The 22,429-nt window shown below is 39.7% G+C and overlaps 1 protein-coding gene across 3 annotated transcripts; it reads right to left on the bottom strand.

Annotated features, from left to right (window-relative positions):
• Window positions 1-1,198: 1,198 nt before the first annotated feature.
• Window positions 1,199-22,428, bottom strand: LOC140128265 (uncharacterized). 3 transcript variants are annotated; one of them, XM_072149840.1, is made up of 11 exons: window positions 14,124-22,428; window positions 11,073-11,174; window positions 9,025-9,143; window positions 8,119-8,177; window positions 6,452-6,597; window positions 5,352-5,408; window positions 4,179-4,344; window positions 3,055-3,219; window positions 2,624-2,715; window positions 2,333-2,406; window positions 1,199-1,629 (listed from the first exon to the last, which is right to left on the bottom strand). In XM_072149840.1, the coding sequence occupies exons 1-11, from the start codon at window positions 22,288-22,290 to the stop codon at window positions 1,561-1,563; spliced, it is 9,216 nt and encodes a 3,071-aa protein (XP_072005941.1). In that variant the 5' UTR covers window positions 22,291-22,428; the 3' UTR covers window positions 1,199-1,560. The 3 variants fall into 3 exon arrangements, 2 of the variants coding, with proteins under 2 accessions (XP_072005941.1, XP_072005942.1); XM_072149841.1 differs by lacking the exon at window positions 11,073-11,174; XR_011855129.1 differs by lacking the exons at window positions 1,199-1,629; window positions 2,333-2,406; window positions 4,179-4,344.
• Window position 22,429: the final 1 nt, after the last annotated feature.

Genomic DNA, 22,429 nt, shown 5'->3' with positions numbered 1-22,429 from the left:
GAGTACATATGGATGTCACATGCCTCAGTTTTTATTAATTTGCAGAAATTTGCAAAAACATGTATAATTTTTGTTACCCTACACAAATGCTGGATACTTTCTCTTGCTCCTTCACGTAACATTGAAATAAAAGTCTTTTAAGTTTGTGCCTGTGACCTTGAGAAAAAGTTCAAGGGCTTTGAATGGTTTTATAACCCACTGATATTACTGTGTATCAATTTTCTTACCAAAATCCTAATTTACAACAAGAGTTAACTGCATAAACTCAACCGCCTTCATCATACACTGCTCCCGGTATCAGCACGTTCTTTCATGTTCTCTTATCTACTTGACCTTTTTTAATATGACTTCAAGAAAAGTCATGAATCCTGTGACGCACAAACATGTAACAGGAGGACATATGACACTAAACTTATCCAGACAATAACAAACGTTGTAAATCACTCATTGCTTACCGGGGGCAAAGTTTAGATTTGTGATGATCATAATAGCATACTAGTCCATGAAGAAGGGGGGAAGATTTGAGGTTGGTATCTACAGTAGCGTTGGCCAAGCAGCCAACGTTCCATTGCTGCCAAAAGTTTCCCATAAAACGCTAGAAAGTTGAATCATTGCCACAAACAAGGCAAGGAAACAGCGTACAAAACGGGTTTTTTTTCGATACGTCGACTTAGAAGCAATAACCAACAGTTGCATCAATCTTTTGGATATTCCAATACTGGATTTATGAATGCAACTTTTTAAAAAGTTGCATATAAAGTTGCAATGTCACCGCAGTCCTCCCCTGGCATCTGTGAAATACTGTACGTGGAACTATTTTCCATTTTGCCAGTCGTAAACATCCAGAAGTGCAGAATATAATTACAGGACCAAAACCTCTGCCAACAGGTAGCTGAGACCCGAAAACTATTGTATGGACTTATTATAAATGCCCCTCAAATTCTTTATGGAAGACAAGTGTATCTGTTCAGTGGGGGTCCAACTGCTAGAACCTGCGGCAGTCACAGAACGTGATCCTCCATGTATGGACCACAGGTGCCCTTAGTCCACCTCGTCACATTAGGAAACCACCGACCCCACATTCTCAGCGATTATACAAAATTAGACAGAAAAATTTGAGAAAAATACAAATAATGAAGAGAGTTTATTTACAATAGTTATATTATAAATTATTATTTCCATAAGAATAAAACCTGCCATTTCTAACTTTAATAACGGGACCTCAGGCACAGGAGGACCATGGACAGGACAAGTAATTTCTCCTGAGAGTGGTCATGCAATAGGTCCACATCATACATGCTGTACATTATCATTGTGGATTTCTTAAAAAGTCATTTTACAGTTAAGCACGTTATAAAAATCCCATCCAATGAAATGATCTAAAAAACAATAAGAGGACGGGGGAGGCATCTAGACAAAGGTTTCATTTGCTTCTATTCCTTTCCATTGATATGACCACTGTTCCGCTGAGAAGTGTTGGAGGACGTCCTCATCTTCTCACTTGATGGAGGTCTCACCCCACTCACTGGACTATGCCTTTGACCCATGCAGTGCGATCAGTTACGTGTCATGAGATGTGTAAGATGCCACACCTGATGTGTGTATGACTTCTGGTCTCTTAGTTGTCACCTGCATTAGAAAATATAGAAATTGGAATTTATTACTGAGCAACCGACAACTTGAGTAACTTATATTTACCATATAAGGCTATGGGGAGGGGGGTATGCCAAGCCGGTGTAGAACTGTGCTATAGCCTATGTCCGAACCTAGCACAGGTTATATCTAGTTGCATACCCTCCCACTGTCAGCCCACTGCACGGCCCAGCACCACCTCCTTCCCCGCCCAACCAGCGAAGAGTGTGGCGTAGTCGCAATTCCCAGGTCTACGCCAAGAATTGTCACTAAATCACGGCTTGTACACAGGTATTTAGGTGTACAAGTGGTGATAAATCATGGAAAATGTTTTGCAAATCTCCCAGAATCCCACAGTAAAGCATCAATGGATGTAAGTCTCTGTATACCTGCAAGGTTGCCTTATTTGGCAAAGTGTCCGTAAGGAGAATTCTTAGTTCCCGATCACATGATCTCTGCAGCTTGTCACTGGTCTCAGCAGTGCTAGATTGAGGCCAGTGATTGGTTGCAACGTCAATTTACTTGCATGTCCCATTACTATAGTAAAAGGGCAGCTGTATTGGGCCACCATGACTAGAATTGAGGTGGAGGTGTTTTTTTTTTTACAATTTCCAGTATTTCAGTTCTTACATCGATTTGGAAACCCCCTTTCGTGTGAAGGTCTATAAGATGACGGTCCCAAAAAAATTGATAAACTTACATTCAGGCTTGGGTCTATGTTTTCGAGAGTTGTAGTAAAATTGATGATTTTAGGAACAGTGTATCTATAAAATTCTGTAAAAAAATAAAAGATAAGATTAGATGCCATGAACCTTCCCTTGTCCCATAAGGTGACACTGTGAGACAGAGAAAGGGATACTATGAATCAATGCCCTACCCATAGGATAACAATGTGTGGGTTTGCCCCTTTCATAACAAGGTGACCCCAAGGTGTAGACTAAAGGGAACATCTAAAATGTTGAAATACTGTTAATATTATGGTTGGACTTACCTTCTTCTTTCGAAGTCTCCAATACATTGCAGAGACCGTATCGGTTTCCGGTCTGATATTCACTTTGCAGTATGCTTCTATCATAATCATCGCTGGGTTTGCAAAACAAAAATAGGTTATCAGTATCAGGGGGTTGAAGGGTAAATATGGTAGTTCACACCATAGAAGCTGATCATACAGTCTGCATTGACCTCTGACCATTTTCCTATGAGTAGAAGAACCTTTTCATGACACCTGTCCCATGTGAGACTGCATGGGTAGAAAACATGGCCAAAGGTCATGAGAAGACACTAAGCTGTGGTGAGGGGGAAAGACCCAATAGCATAATAGGGTCAATTTGACCATCACTATTTGGCAAAGTTTTCATCTTGTAACTCATTGGTGTGATGTACAGAGTATCAGTGTAAATATGAGATAAGATGCCCACTTACCTTTCTGCCTTCTTCCAGTCCTTTCTGAAGAGCAAGACACCAACAGTGATCACAATTATAGCTAAGATTACAATGGCTGTGCCAATCCCTCCATAGACCGCTGATTTGGAGATTCGTCCGGCACAGTTTGAAGATGTATATATGTACTGACTGGTCTCCGGGCACCTGTGGAGAGGGAAAAGATAAGGTTTTCATGAAATGTGGTAGAATACACCTCTATTTACAGTGAGGGGTGGCCACTTTTGCCAAACATCTGGCTTAATTTGTGCCAAAAACCGCCTTCCATCACATGAAGGATGGTCTATGGAAAAGGGCGTGGTTGGGTGCAAAATAGACCATGCACCAAAAAGGGGGTGGACCATATTGTGGCACACAGTTTAAACTAGCTGAAAGCAGGAGCCAGCGACACATTAATGAATTGCTGCGTGTAAGCCAATCACAGATGCATACTGTTTAAAGTATTATATACACTATATGGTCTTAGTTTGCTTCCTAACCATCAAAATGGGTGGGACTTGTGTATTTTGATATAAAGGTCAGTGATTGGGTCAATTTTGGAGTATAACTGGCCAGGCCTGGGGCTTATAAGTGTCACATAATATGATTTTATGGTCACTTGCACAGGAGTAGAGCAACCAAAGTAATTAATGAGATAATAAGTTTTTATTTAGAAAGATGATCAAGGGTTATTCAACTTAAACTGAGCATACACAGTTAGTTGAACCCCTCCCGATGACACCATATATGCACAATTATCTACTTTGATCATCCATGAGCTATAAATTAGCAGAGGGAATAAAGTTTCTACCAGACACCTCTAGTGGCATGTTAGAATCCAACATCTGCCAAGAGAGAAAAGTCAGATTACCCTATACACGCTAGTTGGTCATCCAGTCTCGCCAAAATCTAACATTAACCTAATGTGTGTGACTACCACAAAAAATTTTTTTCCTGTACGCCTTGGTATGGCAGGGGAGTAGACTTTTTTCTTACTTTTACAAGTTGTGATCCACTTAGGAACCATTACACAAAATAAAAATTAAAGGGAAAGACCATGGGAGATCCCACAGAGATATAAAACCCTAAAAATCTTGCAGATCCTTAGAAGACTTCAAAATACCTACAAGCAGTGTGGCCCTTGATTTTTACGTATGGTACATCTTCCAGTGTTGCAGTTGACATATTTGGGAGATTCATTTTCGCAGAAGGAGACACAGGTCAGTCCTTCTGCATTTACCAGTGGAGTGTAGTAGGCAGTGAACCCTTCCGGGACAGTTGCGATGCAGAACTCTAAAAGGGCAGAAGGAAATTTGCATTTCACAATTCGCTGTAATGGAAATCAACTTTTAATCTTCTGACCAAACTGGTTACGTGTATTTCACCCTTTTCTATAATTTTAAAGTATTAATAATGAACAGTATTTTGTTAGGTTTCTTGTATTATGTTACAAAAATTTACGTCCAGGGAAGAATTTATATGTTAAAAATAAAGAGTTTTTTTTCAGGAATCTCGGAAAAAAAAACATGGGTGCTGTGGCACAGGTAACCAAAGCCAAAAAATTGTTCCTGGTTCCAGCGTTACTGAAAGACTGAAGTGGGTCCTGGAAGTGCGGAGGACTCGAAGACCATCATAATATTGGTCCCAGGAGACAGAGAAGGGAAATAACTCTTTTATGGTTACCTTGACCACAGAGGGTTTCCATTTAAGAATGGATAGGAGAGGAAGATCCATTATTGTTGCTATATTGGTAAAAATACCACCTCATCTGACATGGTTCTGTTTGGATTTCTAGACAGTTCATAAGACAGATCTGCAGTAACCCGGTCTGACCACTGCAGATTTAGCATATAAAGTTCTACCCACCTATGCAATAACGCACGTCTTGACTTTACTGTCCTACCTCTGGCATTCACTTAATTTTCTCTCTGCTAACAACTTTCTTTAAATTAATAATTAATATTAATAGGGCAAATAGGTGCCTGACTACATAATTCCCTCAACAATTTGGAAACCCAATTTACAGATTAAAAATGACACAATTCTCTATACATTTACTAATAATGAATCATGGTAATGCTATCTCTTCAGCAACTCAGGTTCTTTAAGTTTACGAGCAAAGACTTTTTAAGATTTAAAAATTTTATATACAAAAGTACAGTGCACACATAAAAACATAAAATTGTCAGACAAAAAGGTTAGAAAACAGCAGGGGTCATTAACTTTGAAGCTTGGAATAGAAAACATCTAAATTACAAAAATAAAAGTCATAGATAGGACTAGTGTTTCCATTCACTTACCTTCTAAGCTAATGGTTGGTCCTGGTTTGACATCTACACTGGACATGCACAGGGGGTCTGTAATAAAAGAGTTTAGAGGGTGTTGTGAATGATTTGTGGAGGACTATTGTCATTTTATTCTTGAAAATTTTTGCTAAGTAGGGGACATTTATTAAATACTGGTCCTAAATGAACAAAAGAAGATGTTCACCCCATCCCCAGCACTTGCTGGATTTATCAAAAGGCTCCAGCCTGTGCTGTAAGGCTGGATTCACATCACACTATTTGTATAAGCTTAGCGTATACATTGACAAGTAGTGGCAGGCAGGGGCATAGTTGTTTTCTCTGTCTGGCCACTAAACATCCTGGACGTCTAGCTATGTCTTTCCATCCTGCAACATATGTGCTCAGCGGAGGCAATGGACGGCTTTGGGGACCAGATGCAGCGTAATGCATCTCTCCCCACAGCACTGCCGAGCACATAAGTCACTTGGCAGGAGGGAGGACTTGGTGATGTCACTTTCCATATTAGGCAAAAACATCACTGGGGGAACACCCCGTTCATCGGCAGCAGCCATAAGATCATATGGATGTATATCTGCATGGGTTCAATCCCCACTCCTGGAAATGTTTTCTGCATTGACAATGTACAATCCTGTGAAAAATAAGGATGGGTCTGCTACAGACTCCATCATCTTCATCATATCGCAAAAGATTAAATTTATACTTGACTGAAATGATTACATAAACACTTACAAACTAATCGAAGAAATAAGGATGGATCTGCACAGATTTCATCACTGCACACAGGATTACATTTGTATTAAATTTATACTTGAATTTAATGTCAGATACAACAATAACTCCATTAGGATAATATTGCAAGAAAAGGGGAAGGAGGGGGATTGGCCAGAACCTAAGGGGCATGGTACTTATCACTTTAACCTCAAAGGGAAGGTTTGACATAAGTTATGGACGTAACACTACTAATGGGGATCTCCTAGATGATCCTAGATGATCTCAAACCTTCCCCACCTATGGATTGGAGATTAGTTACTTTTGGGGAGCAGCCTCTTTAAAACATAAGATAGTCGTCTCAATAGCTTTATCACGAATCTTACCAGTGCAATTCTTCTCCTCCTCTAACTTATCCTCGAGCTTTGTCTGAACTTCTTCAAAGATCTTCTCATACTCTGCAGTCACATTTACATCTTCCATGACTTTCACTTCGACAATCACTTTGTGGTCTACAATAATGCTGCCTTTTCTATAACACAAAAATATTTGATCATTTATAAACAGACTGGTTTGGGGTTTCTTTTTGTCCCCATAACAGAGATTAAAAAAAAAAAACTTTTACGACCATCAGTTATGAACTATGCTACTGTTTTATGAAGGGGTTAGGGAGTTTCAATGGAGCAGATGTGCAAACCCCACTTAAAGGAAACGTTTAATTGGAATCTTTTAGCAGAAGGTCCAGGGACGTCACTAGCATCTATCCTGTGGACAGAGAGGGGTCCTCATAAGGAGGGAGAGTTTACATCTCTGTAACTTTATACATCACTAATTTGCATATTGCATTAAAGTTCATTTTCTCGATGGTGCCACCATGCTGGAATAAGTGGGTTGACCACTCCCATAAATATGTCCATTGGAGCCTCTTGATGAGTCCCAATGGGCAGCTGCGATGCTCCGGCAGAGCAGTTCTATGCTAAGTCCTGCCAGTGTAGAATTGCACCTGAATGGGTGCAGGATATACCGAGTGCAGGGTTACTTGTAGGGTGGCACTGGATCCATGCTATATTTTTCAGTGCGATGTAATTTTGTGGCACAAGGGTTTAATAAATTGGCGCATGGACTAAAAGGTTTCAAACTCCCTAGACCTGCTTTTAGCTAGGCCCTTTTTGTGCCACAAAAAGCTCCAAAAAAGGTTTCAGAAAAATAGAAGCGCCAGAAAATTGTCGGATTCACAAGTGGTGCAAAAATTGTGCGCCCAATAGTAGAAAAAGTCAAGAGGGTTGGAAAACATCAATATTATGGTGCCGACAATAAATAAATTCAGGTGCAATAGGCGCAGATAGGAAAATACAACAGCCACAGTTTTCCATTTAGAAGCCCATAATAAATGCCCCCCTGTGTGATCCAACTAATCCCTCAGACTTGCCTCGTTCAAGCCCCCTACATGCCAATTTGGCATGGAAGTGGCATTAGTGGGGTAATAGGAGCAATTCCTGGCTGTATTCCTGGATGTGTGCCTATTGCAAGGCTTGCACCAACCCTGATAAATCTCCCGCTATATATTTTTATAATTTAATGGTATTTCCCAAATACTTTATGGGGCTCATTTACTAAGGGTCCGCACACCGCATTTTCGTCAGGTTTCCCGGCATTTTCCGATTTACGCTGCATTTATCAGGGTGTTTGGTGCACGCAATTTGATTTTGGTGCAATCGCGCCGACTTTCATGCGACGCAAATCGGGGCGTGGCCGTCAGACAACCCGACAGATTCGGACTACGCGCAGGATTTAAAATTCAAATTGTGTCACAAGACACACACTTACAAGCACCGGGAAGAAGGTGAACTCCGGCAGACTTCAGCAGGGAAGCGACATATGCAGGAAATCGGGTGCACAAGGTACGTGAATCGCGCCGGACTTCATCTTCGTCCGGATTGGGGATCGCGACAGGACCGGGCAAGTAAATTTGCCCCTATGTGTATTCTATGTGATTGTTGTGCATGACTTATAGGATGCAGACACGGCCAATAGTTCCTCAGTAGTCACTTACCGAATCGACAGAATTATCACTTCCTTGAAGCCTGTGACATTTTGATAGACAGAATTCATCTGTACAGAGAATGTAGACAAGTTAGACATGTAATCCCGGAATACTGATCGCCTACAGATATCTAACACTGTATATATATATATATATATATATATATATATATATATATATATCCCCATCATAGTTAAGATGAATGCAGGGTGGGTAGTTTTACAGAAACAAGCAAAAGGTTAAGAATTTTTGGAATTTTGACTCTTAGGCTCCATATTGCACCATCTACCATCCACTAGAGCGCTACATATTTTTGTACATTTCCAAGTATGTGCATTTATTATTATTATTATTATTATTATTATTATGATGATTATTATTATTTATAGAGCAGCATTAATTCCACTGTTCTGCACAATCAGTAGGGGGTCACATACATTACATTAAGACAAAAACAGGTGCAAGTACAAAATATAGAACTACAGTGATGGTTAGACATCTAGTAGTAGGAGGACCCTTCCCGTGAGGGCTCACAATCTATATGGGGGGGGGGGGGGTGTTACCGTAGACCAGTCCTCTATTCCTGTGTGTTGGTTTTGATAATAATACGTGACAGTGATATTCATTAGTAGTGTATGATCATCACGTAGAGTGCAAAATGGTGACATTGTACATAGTCCTTTGCACTAGGACAGTAACGTGAGTCGGGTTAATCTTTAGAATGGGATGTCTACTCTTCAAGCCATAACACAAGCTCTAAAGCTGAGCCATAATTCACCCATCTACACATGAGAGCCCCGGCTATGACTAAGAGTGATGGATGTAAAAATTCCTGGAACCTGCTCAACAGGGTGTAGGGACTACAAGGGCAAATGTCCTAGATATAACTGGTAGGAGGAAAAATTCTAATCTCACCTTTATTTTAAAATTCTCCTCAAATTCCTTAAATGTTTCGGAGTTGGTGTCGTTCAGCTCTTCAGAATATTCTTGCTCAAATTTGACTTCAACTTCAACAAATGTGTCAACTGCTTCGACTGCAGAAAAAAAGTGGTAGAGAAACATGTGATCAACCGAAACCTGGTGCCAATTTGGTAAAAATTTCCCATAAAATCGCTACAACATAATGGGGGTCATTTATCTTTAGGCAGGAAATTTGTGCTTATGTTTTTTGTTTCTTTTTTTTCCTGGCTTTGGGCTTGTTTGATTTATCTTAGAGGATGATGTATTTGTCATTTTAGTTTGATTAATTTTTTAATTATTTTTGCACAAACGTCTCAGAGTCTTGAGCTTCCTATACCATTCTATTGCTTACGTCTGCCCAACGTTCATCATAGGATCAATCAGACAACCTAGGGTTAAAGTACCCTAACGGGTCTGAAAAATGTTAAAAAAAAGTAAAAAAAAAAAGTAAAAAAAAAATTTAAAAAAATATAAATATGTATATATATATATATATTTAAAAAAAACTAAAAATTCAAATCACCCCCTTCTCTAGTACTAATTTAAATATAAATTAACAGCAAACACATTAGCTATCGCCGCATGCGAAAATGCCCAATCTATCAAAATATAATAACGTTTTTTCACTGCCTTTAACCCCCCTGTAACGGAAAATAGCACTCAATGCCATTTTGAAAAATATAAAAAATTCAATAACAAGTGATCAAAAGGTTGTACAGCCCTAAAAATAGAAGCATTGAAAACATAATCAAAAGGTGCACAAAATGACACCACCCACAGCTCCGTAGACTAAAGTATGAAAAAGTTATTTGCGCCACAAGTTGGCAAAATAATTTTTTTGTACACAAGGTTTTAATTTTTGTCAATGTATGAAAACATTATAAAACCTGTATAAATTTGTTATCCCCGTGTTTGAACTGACCTGAAGAATAAAGTAGACCTGTCATTTGAAGTGCAGAGTGCATTCCGTATAATCCAAGCGCACAAGAAAACAGGGCTAATGTGTATTTTAACCAATTTCACTGCATTTGGAATTTTTTTTCCCATGGAATATTAAATGCCATCACTATGAAGAGCAATTTGTTATGCAGAAAAAAAACCATCACACAGCTCTGCACAGGGAAAATAAAAAAAGTTATACATTTATGAAGGTGGAAAGTGTCTTTAAGTAACTGTCTCTGTCTGTCTCTTTCATTGACCGTTCCTGTCTCTGACTGTCTCTTTGAGTGTCTATGACTGTCTTTATCAGTGACTGACTGGGCAGATTTATCAGAACTGTCTGAGAGCAGAACTGCTCCAGTAACCCATGGCAACCAATCAGAGCTCACCTTTAATTTTCCCACAGCTGGTTATAAAATTACAGCTGATCTCTGATTGGTTTCCATGGGCAACTGGAACAGTTTTACCTCAGACATTTCTGATAAATCTCCCCCTATCTCTGCATCTCTATCCATCTTACCTGACACAAAAGCGTCTTATAGTCATTGCCTGTAGTAACCAATCACATCTCAGAGCTCATATTAATGACCTGCGGCAGAACAGCAGCCAATCACAGCTCAGCTTCCAACTGCCACAGCAGCAGCATACAATGGCTCCTGTATATGGTGGGTAATAGACCGAGCCTATGACGTTCCCTGAGTCACAGAGAGCGGCTGTAAACGCGACGGTACATCATATTTCAGGATGATGTAAGGACTCCCGTCCACTAGACTGTGCTCCATCCATGGGATTCGGTCCTGTTTCCACAGACCAAGCACAATGGTGGGCAGCCTCCTCAGGCTGCTTCTCTGACCAATTTCTCTGTAGCCTGCAGTGATTTTAAGAAGACGCATCAAATTTTTAATTAAAACTATCTAGAAACTTGTTATTCCTGACTGTAGAGGTTTGACATAGACTTAAAGAAATTGCTTGTCCCCATTACTCAAAAATGTTGCTCTCTAATTTAGAGTTTCTTAATATGAATGAAAGAGAGAAATGTTAGTCTTAAGAAGGTTTCTACTTACCAGGTGGAAATCGTTCAATGACGTATTCACACAAAGGACCGTAGAAAAATTCTGTGCAAATGCATTTTATCCCATCATATGCTCCGCCGTTCTGACATTGTACTACAAAACAGAAAGGCCATAAATTTACAGATCAGCTACATCTCAGATCTTGCTAAAATCACTGTGAAAAAATGTAGCACAGCGTCACAGGGGCGTGTCTTCTCCTCACCCGAGTCACTGTGTGACTAAGCTCAGCTGTCTCATTTACCCATTTAATGTTTTAAAAGGGAGGTTTTGGTATATTCAAGCTGACCTATAGCATTATAGCATTGCAGTATTTTATCACCTTTTCACACCCCTATGCTAATAAACATTGTGAGTGCATTTTCTAAGAGACTGGTGTGTCTTAGTGTCTGCTCTCATCCCGGTACCGGTAGCCATTTTTGGCTAAAGGAGTTAGTTTGAAAGTCACCTTACAACTGATAAGGGCTGTTTGAGCCCTAGACAATGATCTTTTACACTTCCAATAAAATAGACATACAAAACTCTACATGTTCCTGCAAGCCAAGCCAGCCCTTGTTTTTAGGACTGCACTGGTCGGCCTCTTAGGTGTGTTGTAGCTTTGTTGGTCTCTTGTGCTGCTGTACTTGACTGGCTCCATCTTTTCAACTAAGATAAATGAATCAAAACTTTAACCTACTGCTCCATCCATTGGGGAAAAGTTCAACTGTTCAACTCAATCTTAGCAGTAAGACCTCCATTGATAAGAAGAGTCAATGGGGCAGATTTACTTACCCGGTCCATTCGCGATCCAGCGGCGCGTTCTCTGCGGTGGATTCGGGTCCGGCCGGGATTCATTAAGGCAGTTCCTCCGACGTCCACCAGGTGGCACTGCTGCGCTGAAGAGCATCGGAACGCACTCAAGTACACCGGCCTATTCCTAGTGAAGGTAAGTGCAAGCTCCGCGACACTTTTTTTTTAAAAATGCGGCGGTTTTTCCGAATCCGTCGGGTTTTCGTTCTGCCACGCCCCCCGATTTCCGTCGCGTGCATGCCAGCGCCAATGCGCCACAAACCGATCGCGTGCGCCAAAATCCCGGGGCAATACAGGGAAAATCGGGTAACACGTCGGGAAAATGCAAATCGGGCCCTTAGTAAATGACCCCCAATGTCTGGAAGGGCACTGTGCTCCCTCCATGGAATCTGAACAGTGGTCCTGTTTCAATGGAAAGAGCATGTTCTAAGTGAGACAGGATCCCAAACTCAGGATGAGAAGCTGATACAGATGCAACTGATGATGTTCTGTCAATTGGTCATACCTTGCTGTCCTGGCACAAACCCTTTAACCAACCAATTACAGCTAGTGACAGGTTCCCATAGTCTGAAACCCTTATTGCAGATAAATATTGTTTCCCTAAGATCTCAAAATAATCAACTTTTCAATCTTGCCTGGTATTCAGGGATATCTAGAGTGAGTAAGACGGGGCATGTCCTCCTCATGCTGAATCCAGCAGCTCCTCCCCATCCCTTCTCGGCATTCACAAATAATATCATGTGACTAGGGTGACATCATCTAAGGTCCTTAAGCCTCCCTCCAAACTGTACATCATGCATATATGTGATCACGTGAAATCACAGTAGGTCTGAATGGAAGATGGGGAGGATTAGAAGTCCATAGAGGCATTCTGTGATTTCGTGTCATGAGATATATGCATTGTGTACAGTTTGCTAATGTTAGGAGGGAAGCTTAGATGATGTCACCCTGGTCATATGACATTATTGCTGAGAAGGTATGGGGAGGAGGTTCTGGATTCAGTCTGAGGAGATCACGCCCCATCTGACTCAACTTAGATATCCCTGGATACCAAGCAAGATTATAAAGTTGATTATATGGGGATCTCAGGAAAACTATTTTTAGCTAGAAGAAGGGTGTCAGTTAGTTAATAATGGAACCTACCACTAGCTGTATTCGTGAAAAATGTGGTGAAAGATTCCCTTTAATTATCTGGCATTTAACTTACAATCATAATAACATTGGGCAATGTTAAATAACGAGTATCAGGTTGCCTTTACAATTCAAACTCCTGGGGTACACATCGTTATCCTGTCATTTTAATTCCTTGTGTACCATCACATGAGAAGTCCTGTCATCACGCTAAATGTAATGACTTGGCAACCAGTAGTCCCAGGGGTCATCATATTCCATTAAAATTGTTCAATAAGGGCTTCAATTGTTTGTGATGTCCACACTTAAAGGACATCTACCACCAGGATGAAGGAATGTAAACTAAGAACACTGACACACTGGTGTGTGCCACTGCTGGCGGGATCCTTTTTTTAAGAAAAAATGGCGCTGCGCTGGATATATCCACCAGAGAGCTATGAAGGGTGTATGAAGAGGGCTCACGGGTTAAGCCCTCTTCATACAGAGATGGTATTTGCTGCATATTGCAGCAAAGACCCATTGCTAACACCCGATCACTGGCGGCACAAAAAAAATGGGGATGCAGCTCCGCCGAACGTCGTAGGAGGGGGGGGGAGGCATCAGTTGCCATGACAGCCTTGGGCCTTCATCAGACCTAAGGCTGTCTGGTTTCTGAAGATTTGTTACAATGAGCCAGTATATTGCAGTATATGGTAGGAGCAATCAGACCATGGAGGGTTAAAGTAAAAAAAATACTGTAAAAAAAAAATTAATGAAATATTAAAAATTCTAATCACCCCCCTCTTTCCCTAAAACTGATATCAAATTAAATAAACAGTAAAAATCACATTTCCATATGTTTAAAAAAGGCTTTTTTGGAAAAACCAGGGTAAAGTATGCTCAAAGAAGAGTCGATCCCGCAAGAGGAGACACACACCAGTATGTAAGTCCTGGTGGTCGATGTCCTTTAAGGTCATCAGGACTCAAATCCCCAATGACTAGAATATATGGTATAAGAATTAGGGGCTTTCAAAATGGTTGAGGAGGAGCGCCTTCGATCAAAAACCTTAGATATAAGTGAACGTATTTCACCTATAAATTTAAGGATTTATATTTTCATAAAATCAAGTAATTCCAAGTACTTACGTAATTCCTTGGTAGGGATGGCAGGTCTTGTGGTGGTGGAGGTGGTGGTTGTAGTCGTTGTACTGGATGTTGGAGAAGATCTTGATGGTTGGGTTGTTGTAGAAGTTGTTGTAAGTGTAGTGTAAAGTACAGGAGAAGTTACTCTCTGAGATGTTTTAGTTTCTAGAGATGTTACACTCTCAGATGTTTTAATTAATGGGGAAGTTACCCTTGGAGGGGTTTGAGTGACTGGAGATGTTACTGTCTGTAAAGTTTTGGAAACAAAAGATGTTAGCGTGTGTGATACATTGGCTATTGGAGATGTAAGCGTCTTTGATGTATCAGATACTGGAGATGTAACTGCATGTGATGAAGCAGATACCACAGAAGTTACTGTCTGGGATGTATCAGTTACTGGAGAAATTACCACATGTGAGGTTTCCAATACTGGAGAAGTTATTGTCTCTAATTTATCAGATACTGGAAAAGTTACTGTCTCTAAACTATCAGTTACTGGAGAAGTGAACATCTGAGATGAATCAGATACTGGAGAAGTGACTGTCACTAAACTATCAGATACTGGAGAAGTGACTGTCACTAAACTATCAGATACTGGAGAAGTGACTGTCACTAAACTATCAGATACTGGAAATGTTACTGTTTGAGATGAATCAGATACTGGAGAAGTTACTGTCTGTACTGTACCAGATACTAGAGTGGTTACTGTGGTTGATTTATCAGATACTAGAGAAGTTACTGTCCGTGATGAATCTAATACTGAATAAGTTTCTGTTTGGGATGTTTCAGATACTGGAGATGTTACTGTCTCCAAACTATCAAATACAGGAGAAGTGACTGTCTGAGATGAATAAGATACTGGAGAAGTTACTGTCTCTAAACTTTCAGATACTGGAGATCTTACTGTCTGAGATGTAGCAGATACTGGAGAAGTGACTGTCTTTAAACTATCAGATACTGGAGAAGTGAATGTCTCTAAACTATCAGATACGAGAGAAGTTAATGTCTGTGATGTCTCAGATACTGGAGAAGTGACTATCTGAGATGTATCAGATACTAAAGAAGTTAATGTCTGTGATGATTCTAATGCTGAAGTAGTTTCTGTCTGGGATGTATCAGATACTGGAGAAGTGAATGTCTCTAAACTATTGGATACTGGAGATGTTACTGTCTGTGATGTATCAGATACTGGAGATGTTACTGTCTGTGATGTATCAGATGTGGGAGAAGTTACTGTATGAACTAAATCAGATACTGGAGAAGTTATTGTTTCTAAACTATCAGGTACTGGAGAAGTGACTGTCTGTGATGTATCAGTTACTAGAGAAGTTGATGTCTGTGATGAATCTAATACTGAAGTCGTTTCTGTCTGTGATGTCACAGATACTGGAGATGTTACTGTCCGGTATGTATGAGATACTGGAGACGTTACTGTCTCTAAACTATCAGATACTGGAGAAGTGACTGTCTGGGATGTATCAGATTTTGGAGATGATACTGTCTGGGATGTATCAGATACAGGAGGAATTACTGTCTCTAAACTATCAGATACTGAAGAAATTTCTGTCTGTGATGTCTCAGATACTGGAGAAGTGACTGTCTGAGATGAATCAGATGCTGGAGAAGTTACTGGCTCTAAACTTTCAGATACTGGAGAAGTGACTGCCTGTGATGTATCAGACACTGGAGATGTTTCTGTCTGGGATGTATCAGACACTGGAGAAGTTATTGTTTCTAAACTATCGGATACTGGAGAAGTGACTGTCTGTGATGTATCAGATACTGGAGATGTTACTGCCTGTGATGTATCAGATGTGGGAGAAGTTACTGTCTGAACTGAATCGGATACTGGAAAAGTTATTGTTTCTAAACTATCAGGTACTGGAGAAGTGACTGTCGGTGATGTATCAGATACTGGAGATATTACTGTCTCTAAACTGTCAAATACTGCAGAAGTGACTGTCTGAGATGAATCAGATACTGGAGAAGTGAATATCTGTGATGAATCTAATACTGAAGTCGTTTCTGTCTGTGATGTATCAGATACTAAAGATGTTACTGTGGTTGATATATCAGATACTAAAGAAGTTAATGTCTGTGATGATTCTAATACTGAAGTAGTTTCTGTCTGTGATGTCTCAGATACTGGAGATATTACTGTCTGGGATGTAACAGATACTGGAGAAGTGATTGTCTCTAAACTATTGGATACTGGGGAAGTGACTGTCTCTAAACTATCAGATACTGGAGAAGTGACTGTCGGTGATGTATCAGATTTTGGAGATGACACTGACTGGGATGTATCAGATACTGTCTCTAAACTATCTGATTCTGGAGATGTTACTGTCTGTGATGTATCAGATACTGGAGATGTTACTGTCCGGTATGTATGAGATACTGGAGAAGTTACTGTCTCTAAACTTACAGATACTGTAGAAGTTACTGTCTGTGATGTATCAGATACTGGAGATGTTACTGTCTCTAAACTATCAGATACTGGAGATGTTACTGTCTGAGGTGAATCAGATAATGGAGAAGTTACTGTCTCTAAACTATCAGGTACTGGAAAAGTGACTGTCTGGGATGTATCAGATACTGGAGATGTTACTGTCTGTGATGTATCAGATGCGGGAGAAGTTACTGTCTGAACTGAATCGGATACTGGAAAAGTTATTGTTTCTAAACTATCAGGTACTGGAGAAGTGACTGTCGGTGATGTATCAGATACTGGAGATATTACTGTCTGGGATGTATCAGATACTGGAGAAGTTACTGTCTCTAAACTGTCAAATACTGCAGAAGTGACTGTCTGAGATGAATCAGATACTGGAGAAGTGAATATCTCTAAACTATCAGATACTGGAGAAGTGACTGTCTGTGAGGAATCTAATACTGAAGTCGTTTCTGTCTGTGATGTATCAGATACTAAAGATGTTACTGTGGTTGATATGTCAGATACTAAAGAAGTTAATGTCTGTGATGATTCTAATACTGAAGTAGTTTCTGTCTGTGATGTCTCAGATACTGGAGATATTACTGTCTGGGATGTATCAGATACTGGAGAAGTGATTGTCTCTAAACTATCAGATACTGGAGAAGTGACTGTCGGTGACGTATCAGATTTTGGAGATGATACTGACTGGGATGTATCAGATACTGTCTCTAAACTATCTGATTCTGGAGATGTTACTGTCTGTGATTTATCAGATACTGGAGATGTTACTGTCCGGTATGTATGAGATACTGGAGAAGTTACTGTCTCTAAACTTACAGATACTGTAGAAGTGACTGTCTGTGATGTATCTAATACTGGAGAAGTGACTATCTCTGATGTATCAGATACTGGAGATGTTACTGTCTCTAAACTATCAGATACTAGAGATGTTACTGTCTGTGATGTATCAGATACTGGAGAAGTTATTGTCTGAGGTGAATCAGATATTGGAGAAGTTACTGTCTCTAAACTATCAGGTACTGGAAAAGTGACTGTCGGTGATGTGTCAGATACTGGAGATATTACTGTCTGGGATGTATCAGATACTGGAGAAGTTATTGTCTGAGGTGAATCAGATAATGTAGAAGTTACTGTCTTTAAACTATCAGGTACTGGAAAAGTGACTGTCTGGGATTTATCAGATACTGGAGAAGTTTCTGTCTCTAAACTATCAGATAATGGAGAAGTGACTGTCTGAGATGAATCAGATACTGGAGAAGTTACTGTCTTTAAACTATCAGATACTGGAAATGTTACTGTCTGGGATGTATCAGATACTGAAGAAGTTTCTGTCTCTAAACTATCAGATAATGGAGAAGTGACTGTTTGAGATGTATCAAATACGAGAGAAGTTAATGTCTGTGATGAATCTAATACTGAAGAAGTTTCTGTCTGTGATGTCTCAAATACTGGAGAAGTGACTGTCTGAGATGAATCAGATGCTGGAGATGTTACTGTGGTTGATGTATCAGATACTAAAGAAGTTAATGTCTGTGTTGATTCTAATACTGAAGTAGTTTCTGTCTGGGATGTATCAGATACTGGAGAAGTTACTGTCTCTAAACTATTGGATACTGGAGAAGTTACTGTCTGTGATGTATCAGATACTGGAGAGGTTACTGTCTGTGATGTATCAGATGTGGGAGAAGTTACTGTCTGAACTGAATCAGATACTGGAGAAGTTATTGTTTCTAAACTATCAGGTACTGGAGAAGTGACTGTCGGTGATGTATCAGATACCGGAGATATTACTGTCTGGGATGTATCAGATACTGGAGAAGTTACTGTCTCTAAACTGTCAAATACTGCAGAAGTGACTGTCTGAGATGAATCAGATACTGGAGAAGTGAATGTCTCTAAACTATCAGATACTAGAGATGTTACTGTCTGGGATGCAGCAGATACAGGAGAAGTTACAGTTTCTAAACTATCAGATCCTGGAGATGTTACTGTCTGGGATGTATCAGATAATGGAGAAGTTAATATCTCTAAACTATCAGATACTGGAGTAGTGACTGTCCGGTACGTATGAGATACTGGAGAATTTACTGTCTCTAAACTATCAGATACTGGAGATGTTACTGTCTGAGATGAATCAGATGCTGGAGAAGTTACTGGCTCTAAACTTTCAGATATTGGAGAAGTGACTGTCTGTGATGTATCAGATACTGAAGATGTTACTGTGGTTGATATATGAGATACTAAAGTAGTTAATGTCTGTGATGATTCTAATACTGAAGTAGTTTCTGTCTGTGATGTCTCAGATACTGGAGAAGTGAATGTCTCTAAACTATTGGATACTGGATTAGTGACTGTCTGTGATGTCTCAGACACTGGAGATGTATATGTCAGGGATGTATGAGATACTGGGGAAGTTACTGTCTCTAAACTATCAGATACTGGAGAAGTGACTGTCGGTGATGTCTCAGATACTGAAGAAATTTCTGTCTGTGATGTCTCAGATACTGGAGAAGTGACTGTCTGAGATGAATCAGATGCTGGAGAAGTTACTGGCTCTAAACTTTCAGATACTGGAGAAGTTACTGTCTGTGATGTATCAGATACTAGAGATGTTACTGTGGTTGATGTATCAGATACTAAAGAAGTTAATGTCTGTGATGATTCTAATACTGAAGTAGTTTCTGTCTGGGATGTATCAGATACTGGAGAAGTTACTGTCTCTAAACTATTGGATACTGGAGAAGTTACTGTCTGTGATGTATCAGATACTGGAGAAGTGACTGTCTGTGATGTCTCAGATACTGGAGATGTTACTGTCTGTGATGTATCAGATGTGGGAGAAGTTACTGTGTGAACTGAATCAGATAATGGAGAAGTTATTGTTTCTAAACTATCAGGTACTGGAGAAGTGACTGTCGGTGATGTATCAGATACCGGAGATATTACTGTCTGGGATGTATCAGATACTGGAGAAGATACTGTCTCTAAACTGTCAAATACTGCAGAAGTGACTGTCTGAGATGAATCAGATACTGGAAATGTGAATGTCTCTAAACTATCAGATACTAGAGATGTTACTGCCTGGGATGTAGCAGATACATGAGAAGTTACAGTTTCTAAACTATCAGATCCTGGAGATGTTACTGTCTGGGATGTATCTGATAATGGAGAAGTTAATATCTCTAAACTATCAGATACTGGAGAAGTGACTGTCCGGTATGTAAGAGATACTGGAGAAGTTACTGTCTCTAAACTATAAGATACTGGAGAAGTGACTGTCTGAGATGAATCAGATGCTGGAGAAGTTACTGGCTCTAAACTTACAGATACTGGAGAATTGACTGTCTGTGATGTATCAGATACAGGAGGAGTTACTGTCTCTAAACTATCAGATACTGGAGATGTTACTGTCTGTGATGTATCAGATACTGGAGAAATTACTGTCTCTAAACTATCAGATACTGGATAAGTGACTGTCTGAGATGAAATATATACTGGAGAAGTGACTGTCTGTGATGCATCAGACACTAGAGATGTTAGAGTAGTTGACATATCAGATACTAGAGAACTTAATGTCTGTGATGAATCTAATACCGAAGTAGTTTCTGTTTGGGATGCTTCAGATACTAGAGACGTTTCTGTCTGTGATGTCTCAGATATTGGAGATGTTACTGTTTGGGATGTATCAGATACCGGAGAATTGACCGCCTCAGATGAATCAGATGCTGGCGAAGTTACTGGCTCTAAACTTTCAGATACTAGAGAAGTGACTGTCTGTGCTGTATCAGATACTAGAGATGTTACTGTGGTTAATATATCAGATACTAAAGAAGTTAATGTCTGTGATGAATCTAATACTGAAGTCGTTTCTGTCTGGGATTTATCAGATACTGGAGAAGTGACTTCCTGTGATGTATCAGAAACTGGAGATGTTACTGTCTGGGATGTATCAGATACTGGAGATGTTACTGTCTGGGATGTATCTGATAATGGAGAAGTTAATATCTCTAAACTATCAGATACTGGAGAAGTGACTGTCCGGTATGTAAGAGATACTGGAGAAGTTACTGTCTCTAAACTATAAGATACTGGAGAAGTGACTGTCTGAGATGAATCAGATGCTGGAGAAGTTACTGGCTCTAAACTTACAGATACTGGAGAATTGACTGTCTGTGATGTATCAGATACAGGAGGAGTTACTGTCTCTAAACTATCAGATACTGGAGATGTTACTGTCTGTGATGTATCAGATACTGGAGAAATTACTGTCTCTAAACTATCAGATACTGGATAAGTGACTGTCTGAGATGAAATATATACTGGAGAAGTGACTGTCTGTGATGCATCAGACACTAGAGATGTTAGAGTAGTTGACATATCAGATACTAGAGAACTTAATGTCTGTGATGAATCTAATACCGAAGTAGTTTCTGTTTGGGATGCTTCAGATACTAGAGACGTTTCTGTCTGTGATGTCTCAGATATTGGAGATGTTACTGTTTGGGATGTATCAGATACCGGAGAATTGACCGCCTCAGATGAATCAGATGCTGGCGAAGTTACTGGCTCTAAACTTTCAGATACTAGAGAAGTGACTGTCTGTGCTGTATCAGATACTAGAGATGTTACTGTGGTTAATATATCAGATACTAAAGAAGTTAATGTCTGTGATGAATCTAATACTGAAGTCGTTTCTGTCTGGGATTTATCAGATACTGGAGAAGTGACTTCCTGTGATGTATCAGAAACTGGAGATGTTACTGTCTGGGATGTATCAGATACTGGAGATGTTACTGTCTGGGATGTATCAGAGACTGGAGACGTTACTGTCTCTAAACTATCAGATGCTGGAGAAGGGACTGTCTGTGATGTATCAGATACTGGAGATGTTACTGTCTGAGATGTATCAGATACTGGAGAAGTTACTGTCTCTAAACTATTAGATACTGGAGTTGTTATTGTCTGTGATATATCCGATACTGGAGAACTTACTGTCTCTAAACTATCAGGTACTGGAGTTTTTACTGTCTGAGATATATCAGATACTTGCGAAGTTACTGTCTCTAAACTATCAGATAATGGAGAAGTGACTGTTTGAGATGAATCAGATACTAGAGAAGTTAATGTCTGTGATGAATCTAATACTGAAGTAGTTTCTGTCTGTGATGTCTCAGATACTGGAGATGTTTGTGTCTTGGATGTATCAGATACTGGAGAAGTTACTGTCTCTAAACTATCAGATGCTGGAGAAGTGACTGTCTGAAATGAATCAGATACTAGAGAAGTGACTGCCTCTGATGTTTCAGATACTGGAGATGTTACTGTCTGGGATGTATTAGGCACTGGAGAGGTTTCTGTTTTGGATATCTCAGATACTGTAAAAGTTATTGTCTCTGATGTATCAGAAATTGGTGATGTTATCACATGTGATGCATCAGAAGTTTTTGTTTGGGATTTATCAGTTACTGGAGATGTTCCTGTCTCTAAACTTTCAGATACTGGAGAAGTGACCGTCTGAGATGAATCAGATAGTAGAGATGTTACTGATGGTGATGTATGAGATTCAGGCAAAGTTACTGTCTGTGATGTATCAGCTATCGGGGAAGTTACTGTGGTTGATGTATCAGATACTAAAAATGTTATTGTCTCTAATCTATCTGATACTGGAGAAGTTACTGTCTGTGATGTATCAGATACTAGAGATGTTACTGTCATTGATATATCAGCTCCCGGGGAAGTTATTGTAGTTGAAGTATCAGATACTAGAGATGTTGCTGTGGTTGATATATCAGATAGTAGAGAAGTTGCTGTCTGTGATGAATCTAATACTGAAGAAGTTACTGTCTGAGATGTA

The sequence above is a fragment of the Engystomops pustulosus genome, chromosome 4, assembly GCF_040894005.1.
Source record: "Engystomops pustulosus chromosome 4, aEngPut4.maternal, whole genome shotgun sequence".
Lineage (NCBI taxonomy): Eukaryota > Metazoa > Chordata > Amphibia > Anura > Leptodactylidae > Engystomops > Engystomops pustulosus.
Note: the sequence above shows the minus strand (reverse complement) of the source record. Positions and strands in the feature narration are given on the sequence as shown.

What these genes read in the sequence shown, in the direction of transcription:
- LOC140128265 (XM_072149840.1), bottom strand. Translation starts at nt 22,290, where the DNA reads ATGACAGTAACATCTCTAGTATCTGATACATCACAGACAGTAACTTCT. An exon ending in ACCAACCATTAGCTTAGAAG is followed by an intron (nt 4,345 to 5,351) that starts GTAAGTGAATGG and finishes CTGCCCTTTTAG; the next exon opens with AGTTCTGCATCGCAACTGTC. An exon ending in ACATAGACCCAAGCCTGAAT is followed by an intron (nt 1,630 to 2,332) that starts GTAAGTTTATCA and finishes TTTCTAATGCAG; the next exon opens with GTGACAACTAAGAGACCAGA.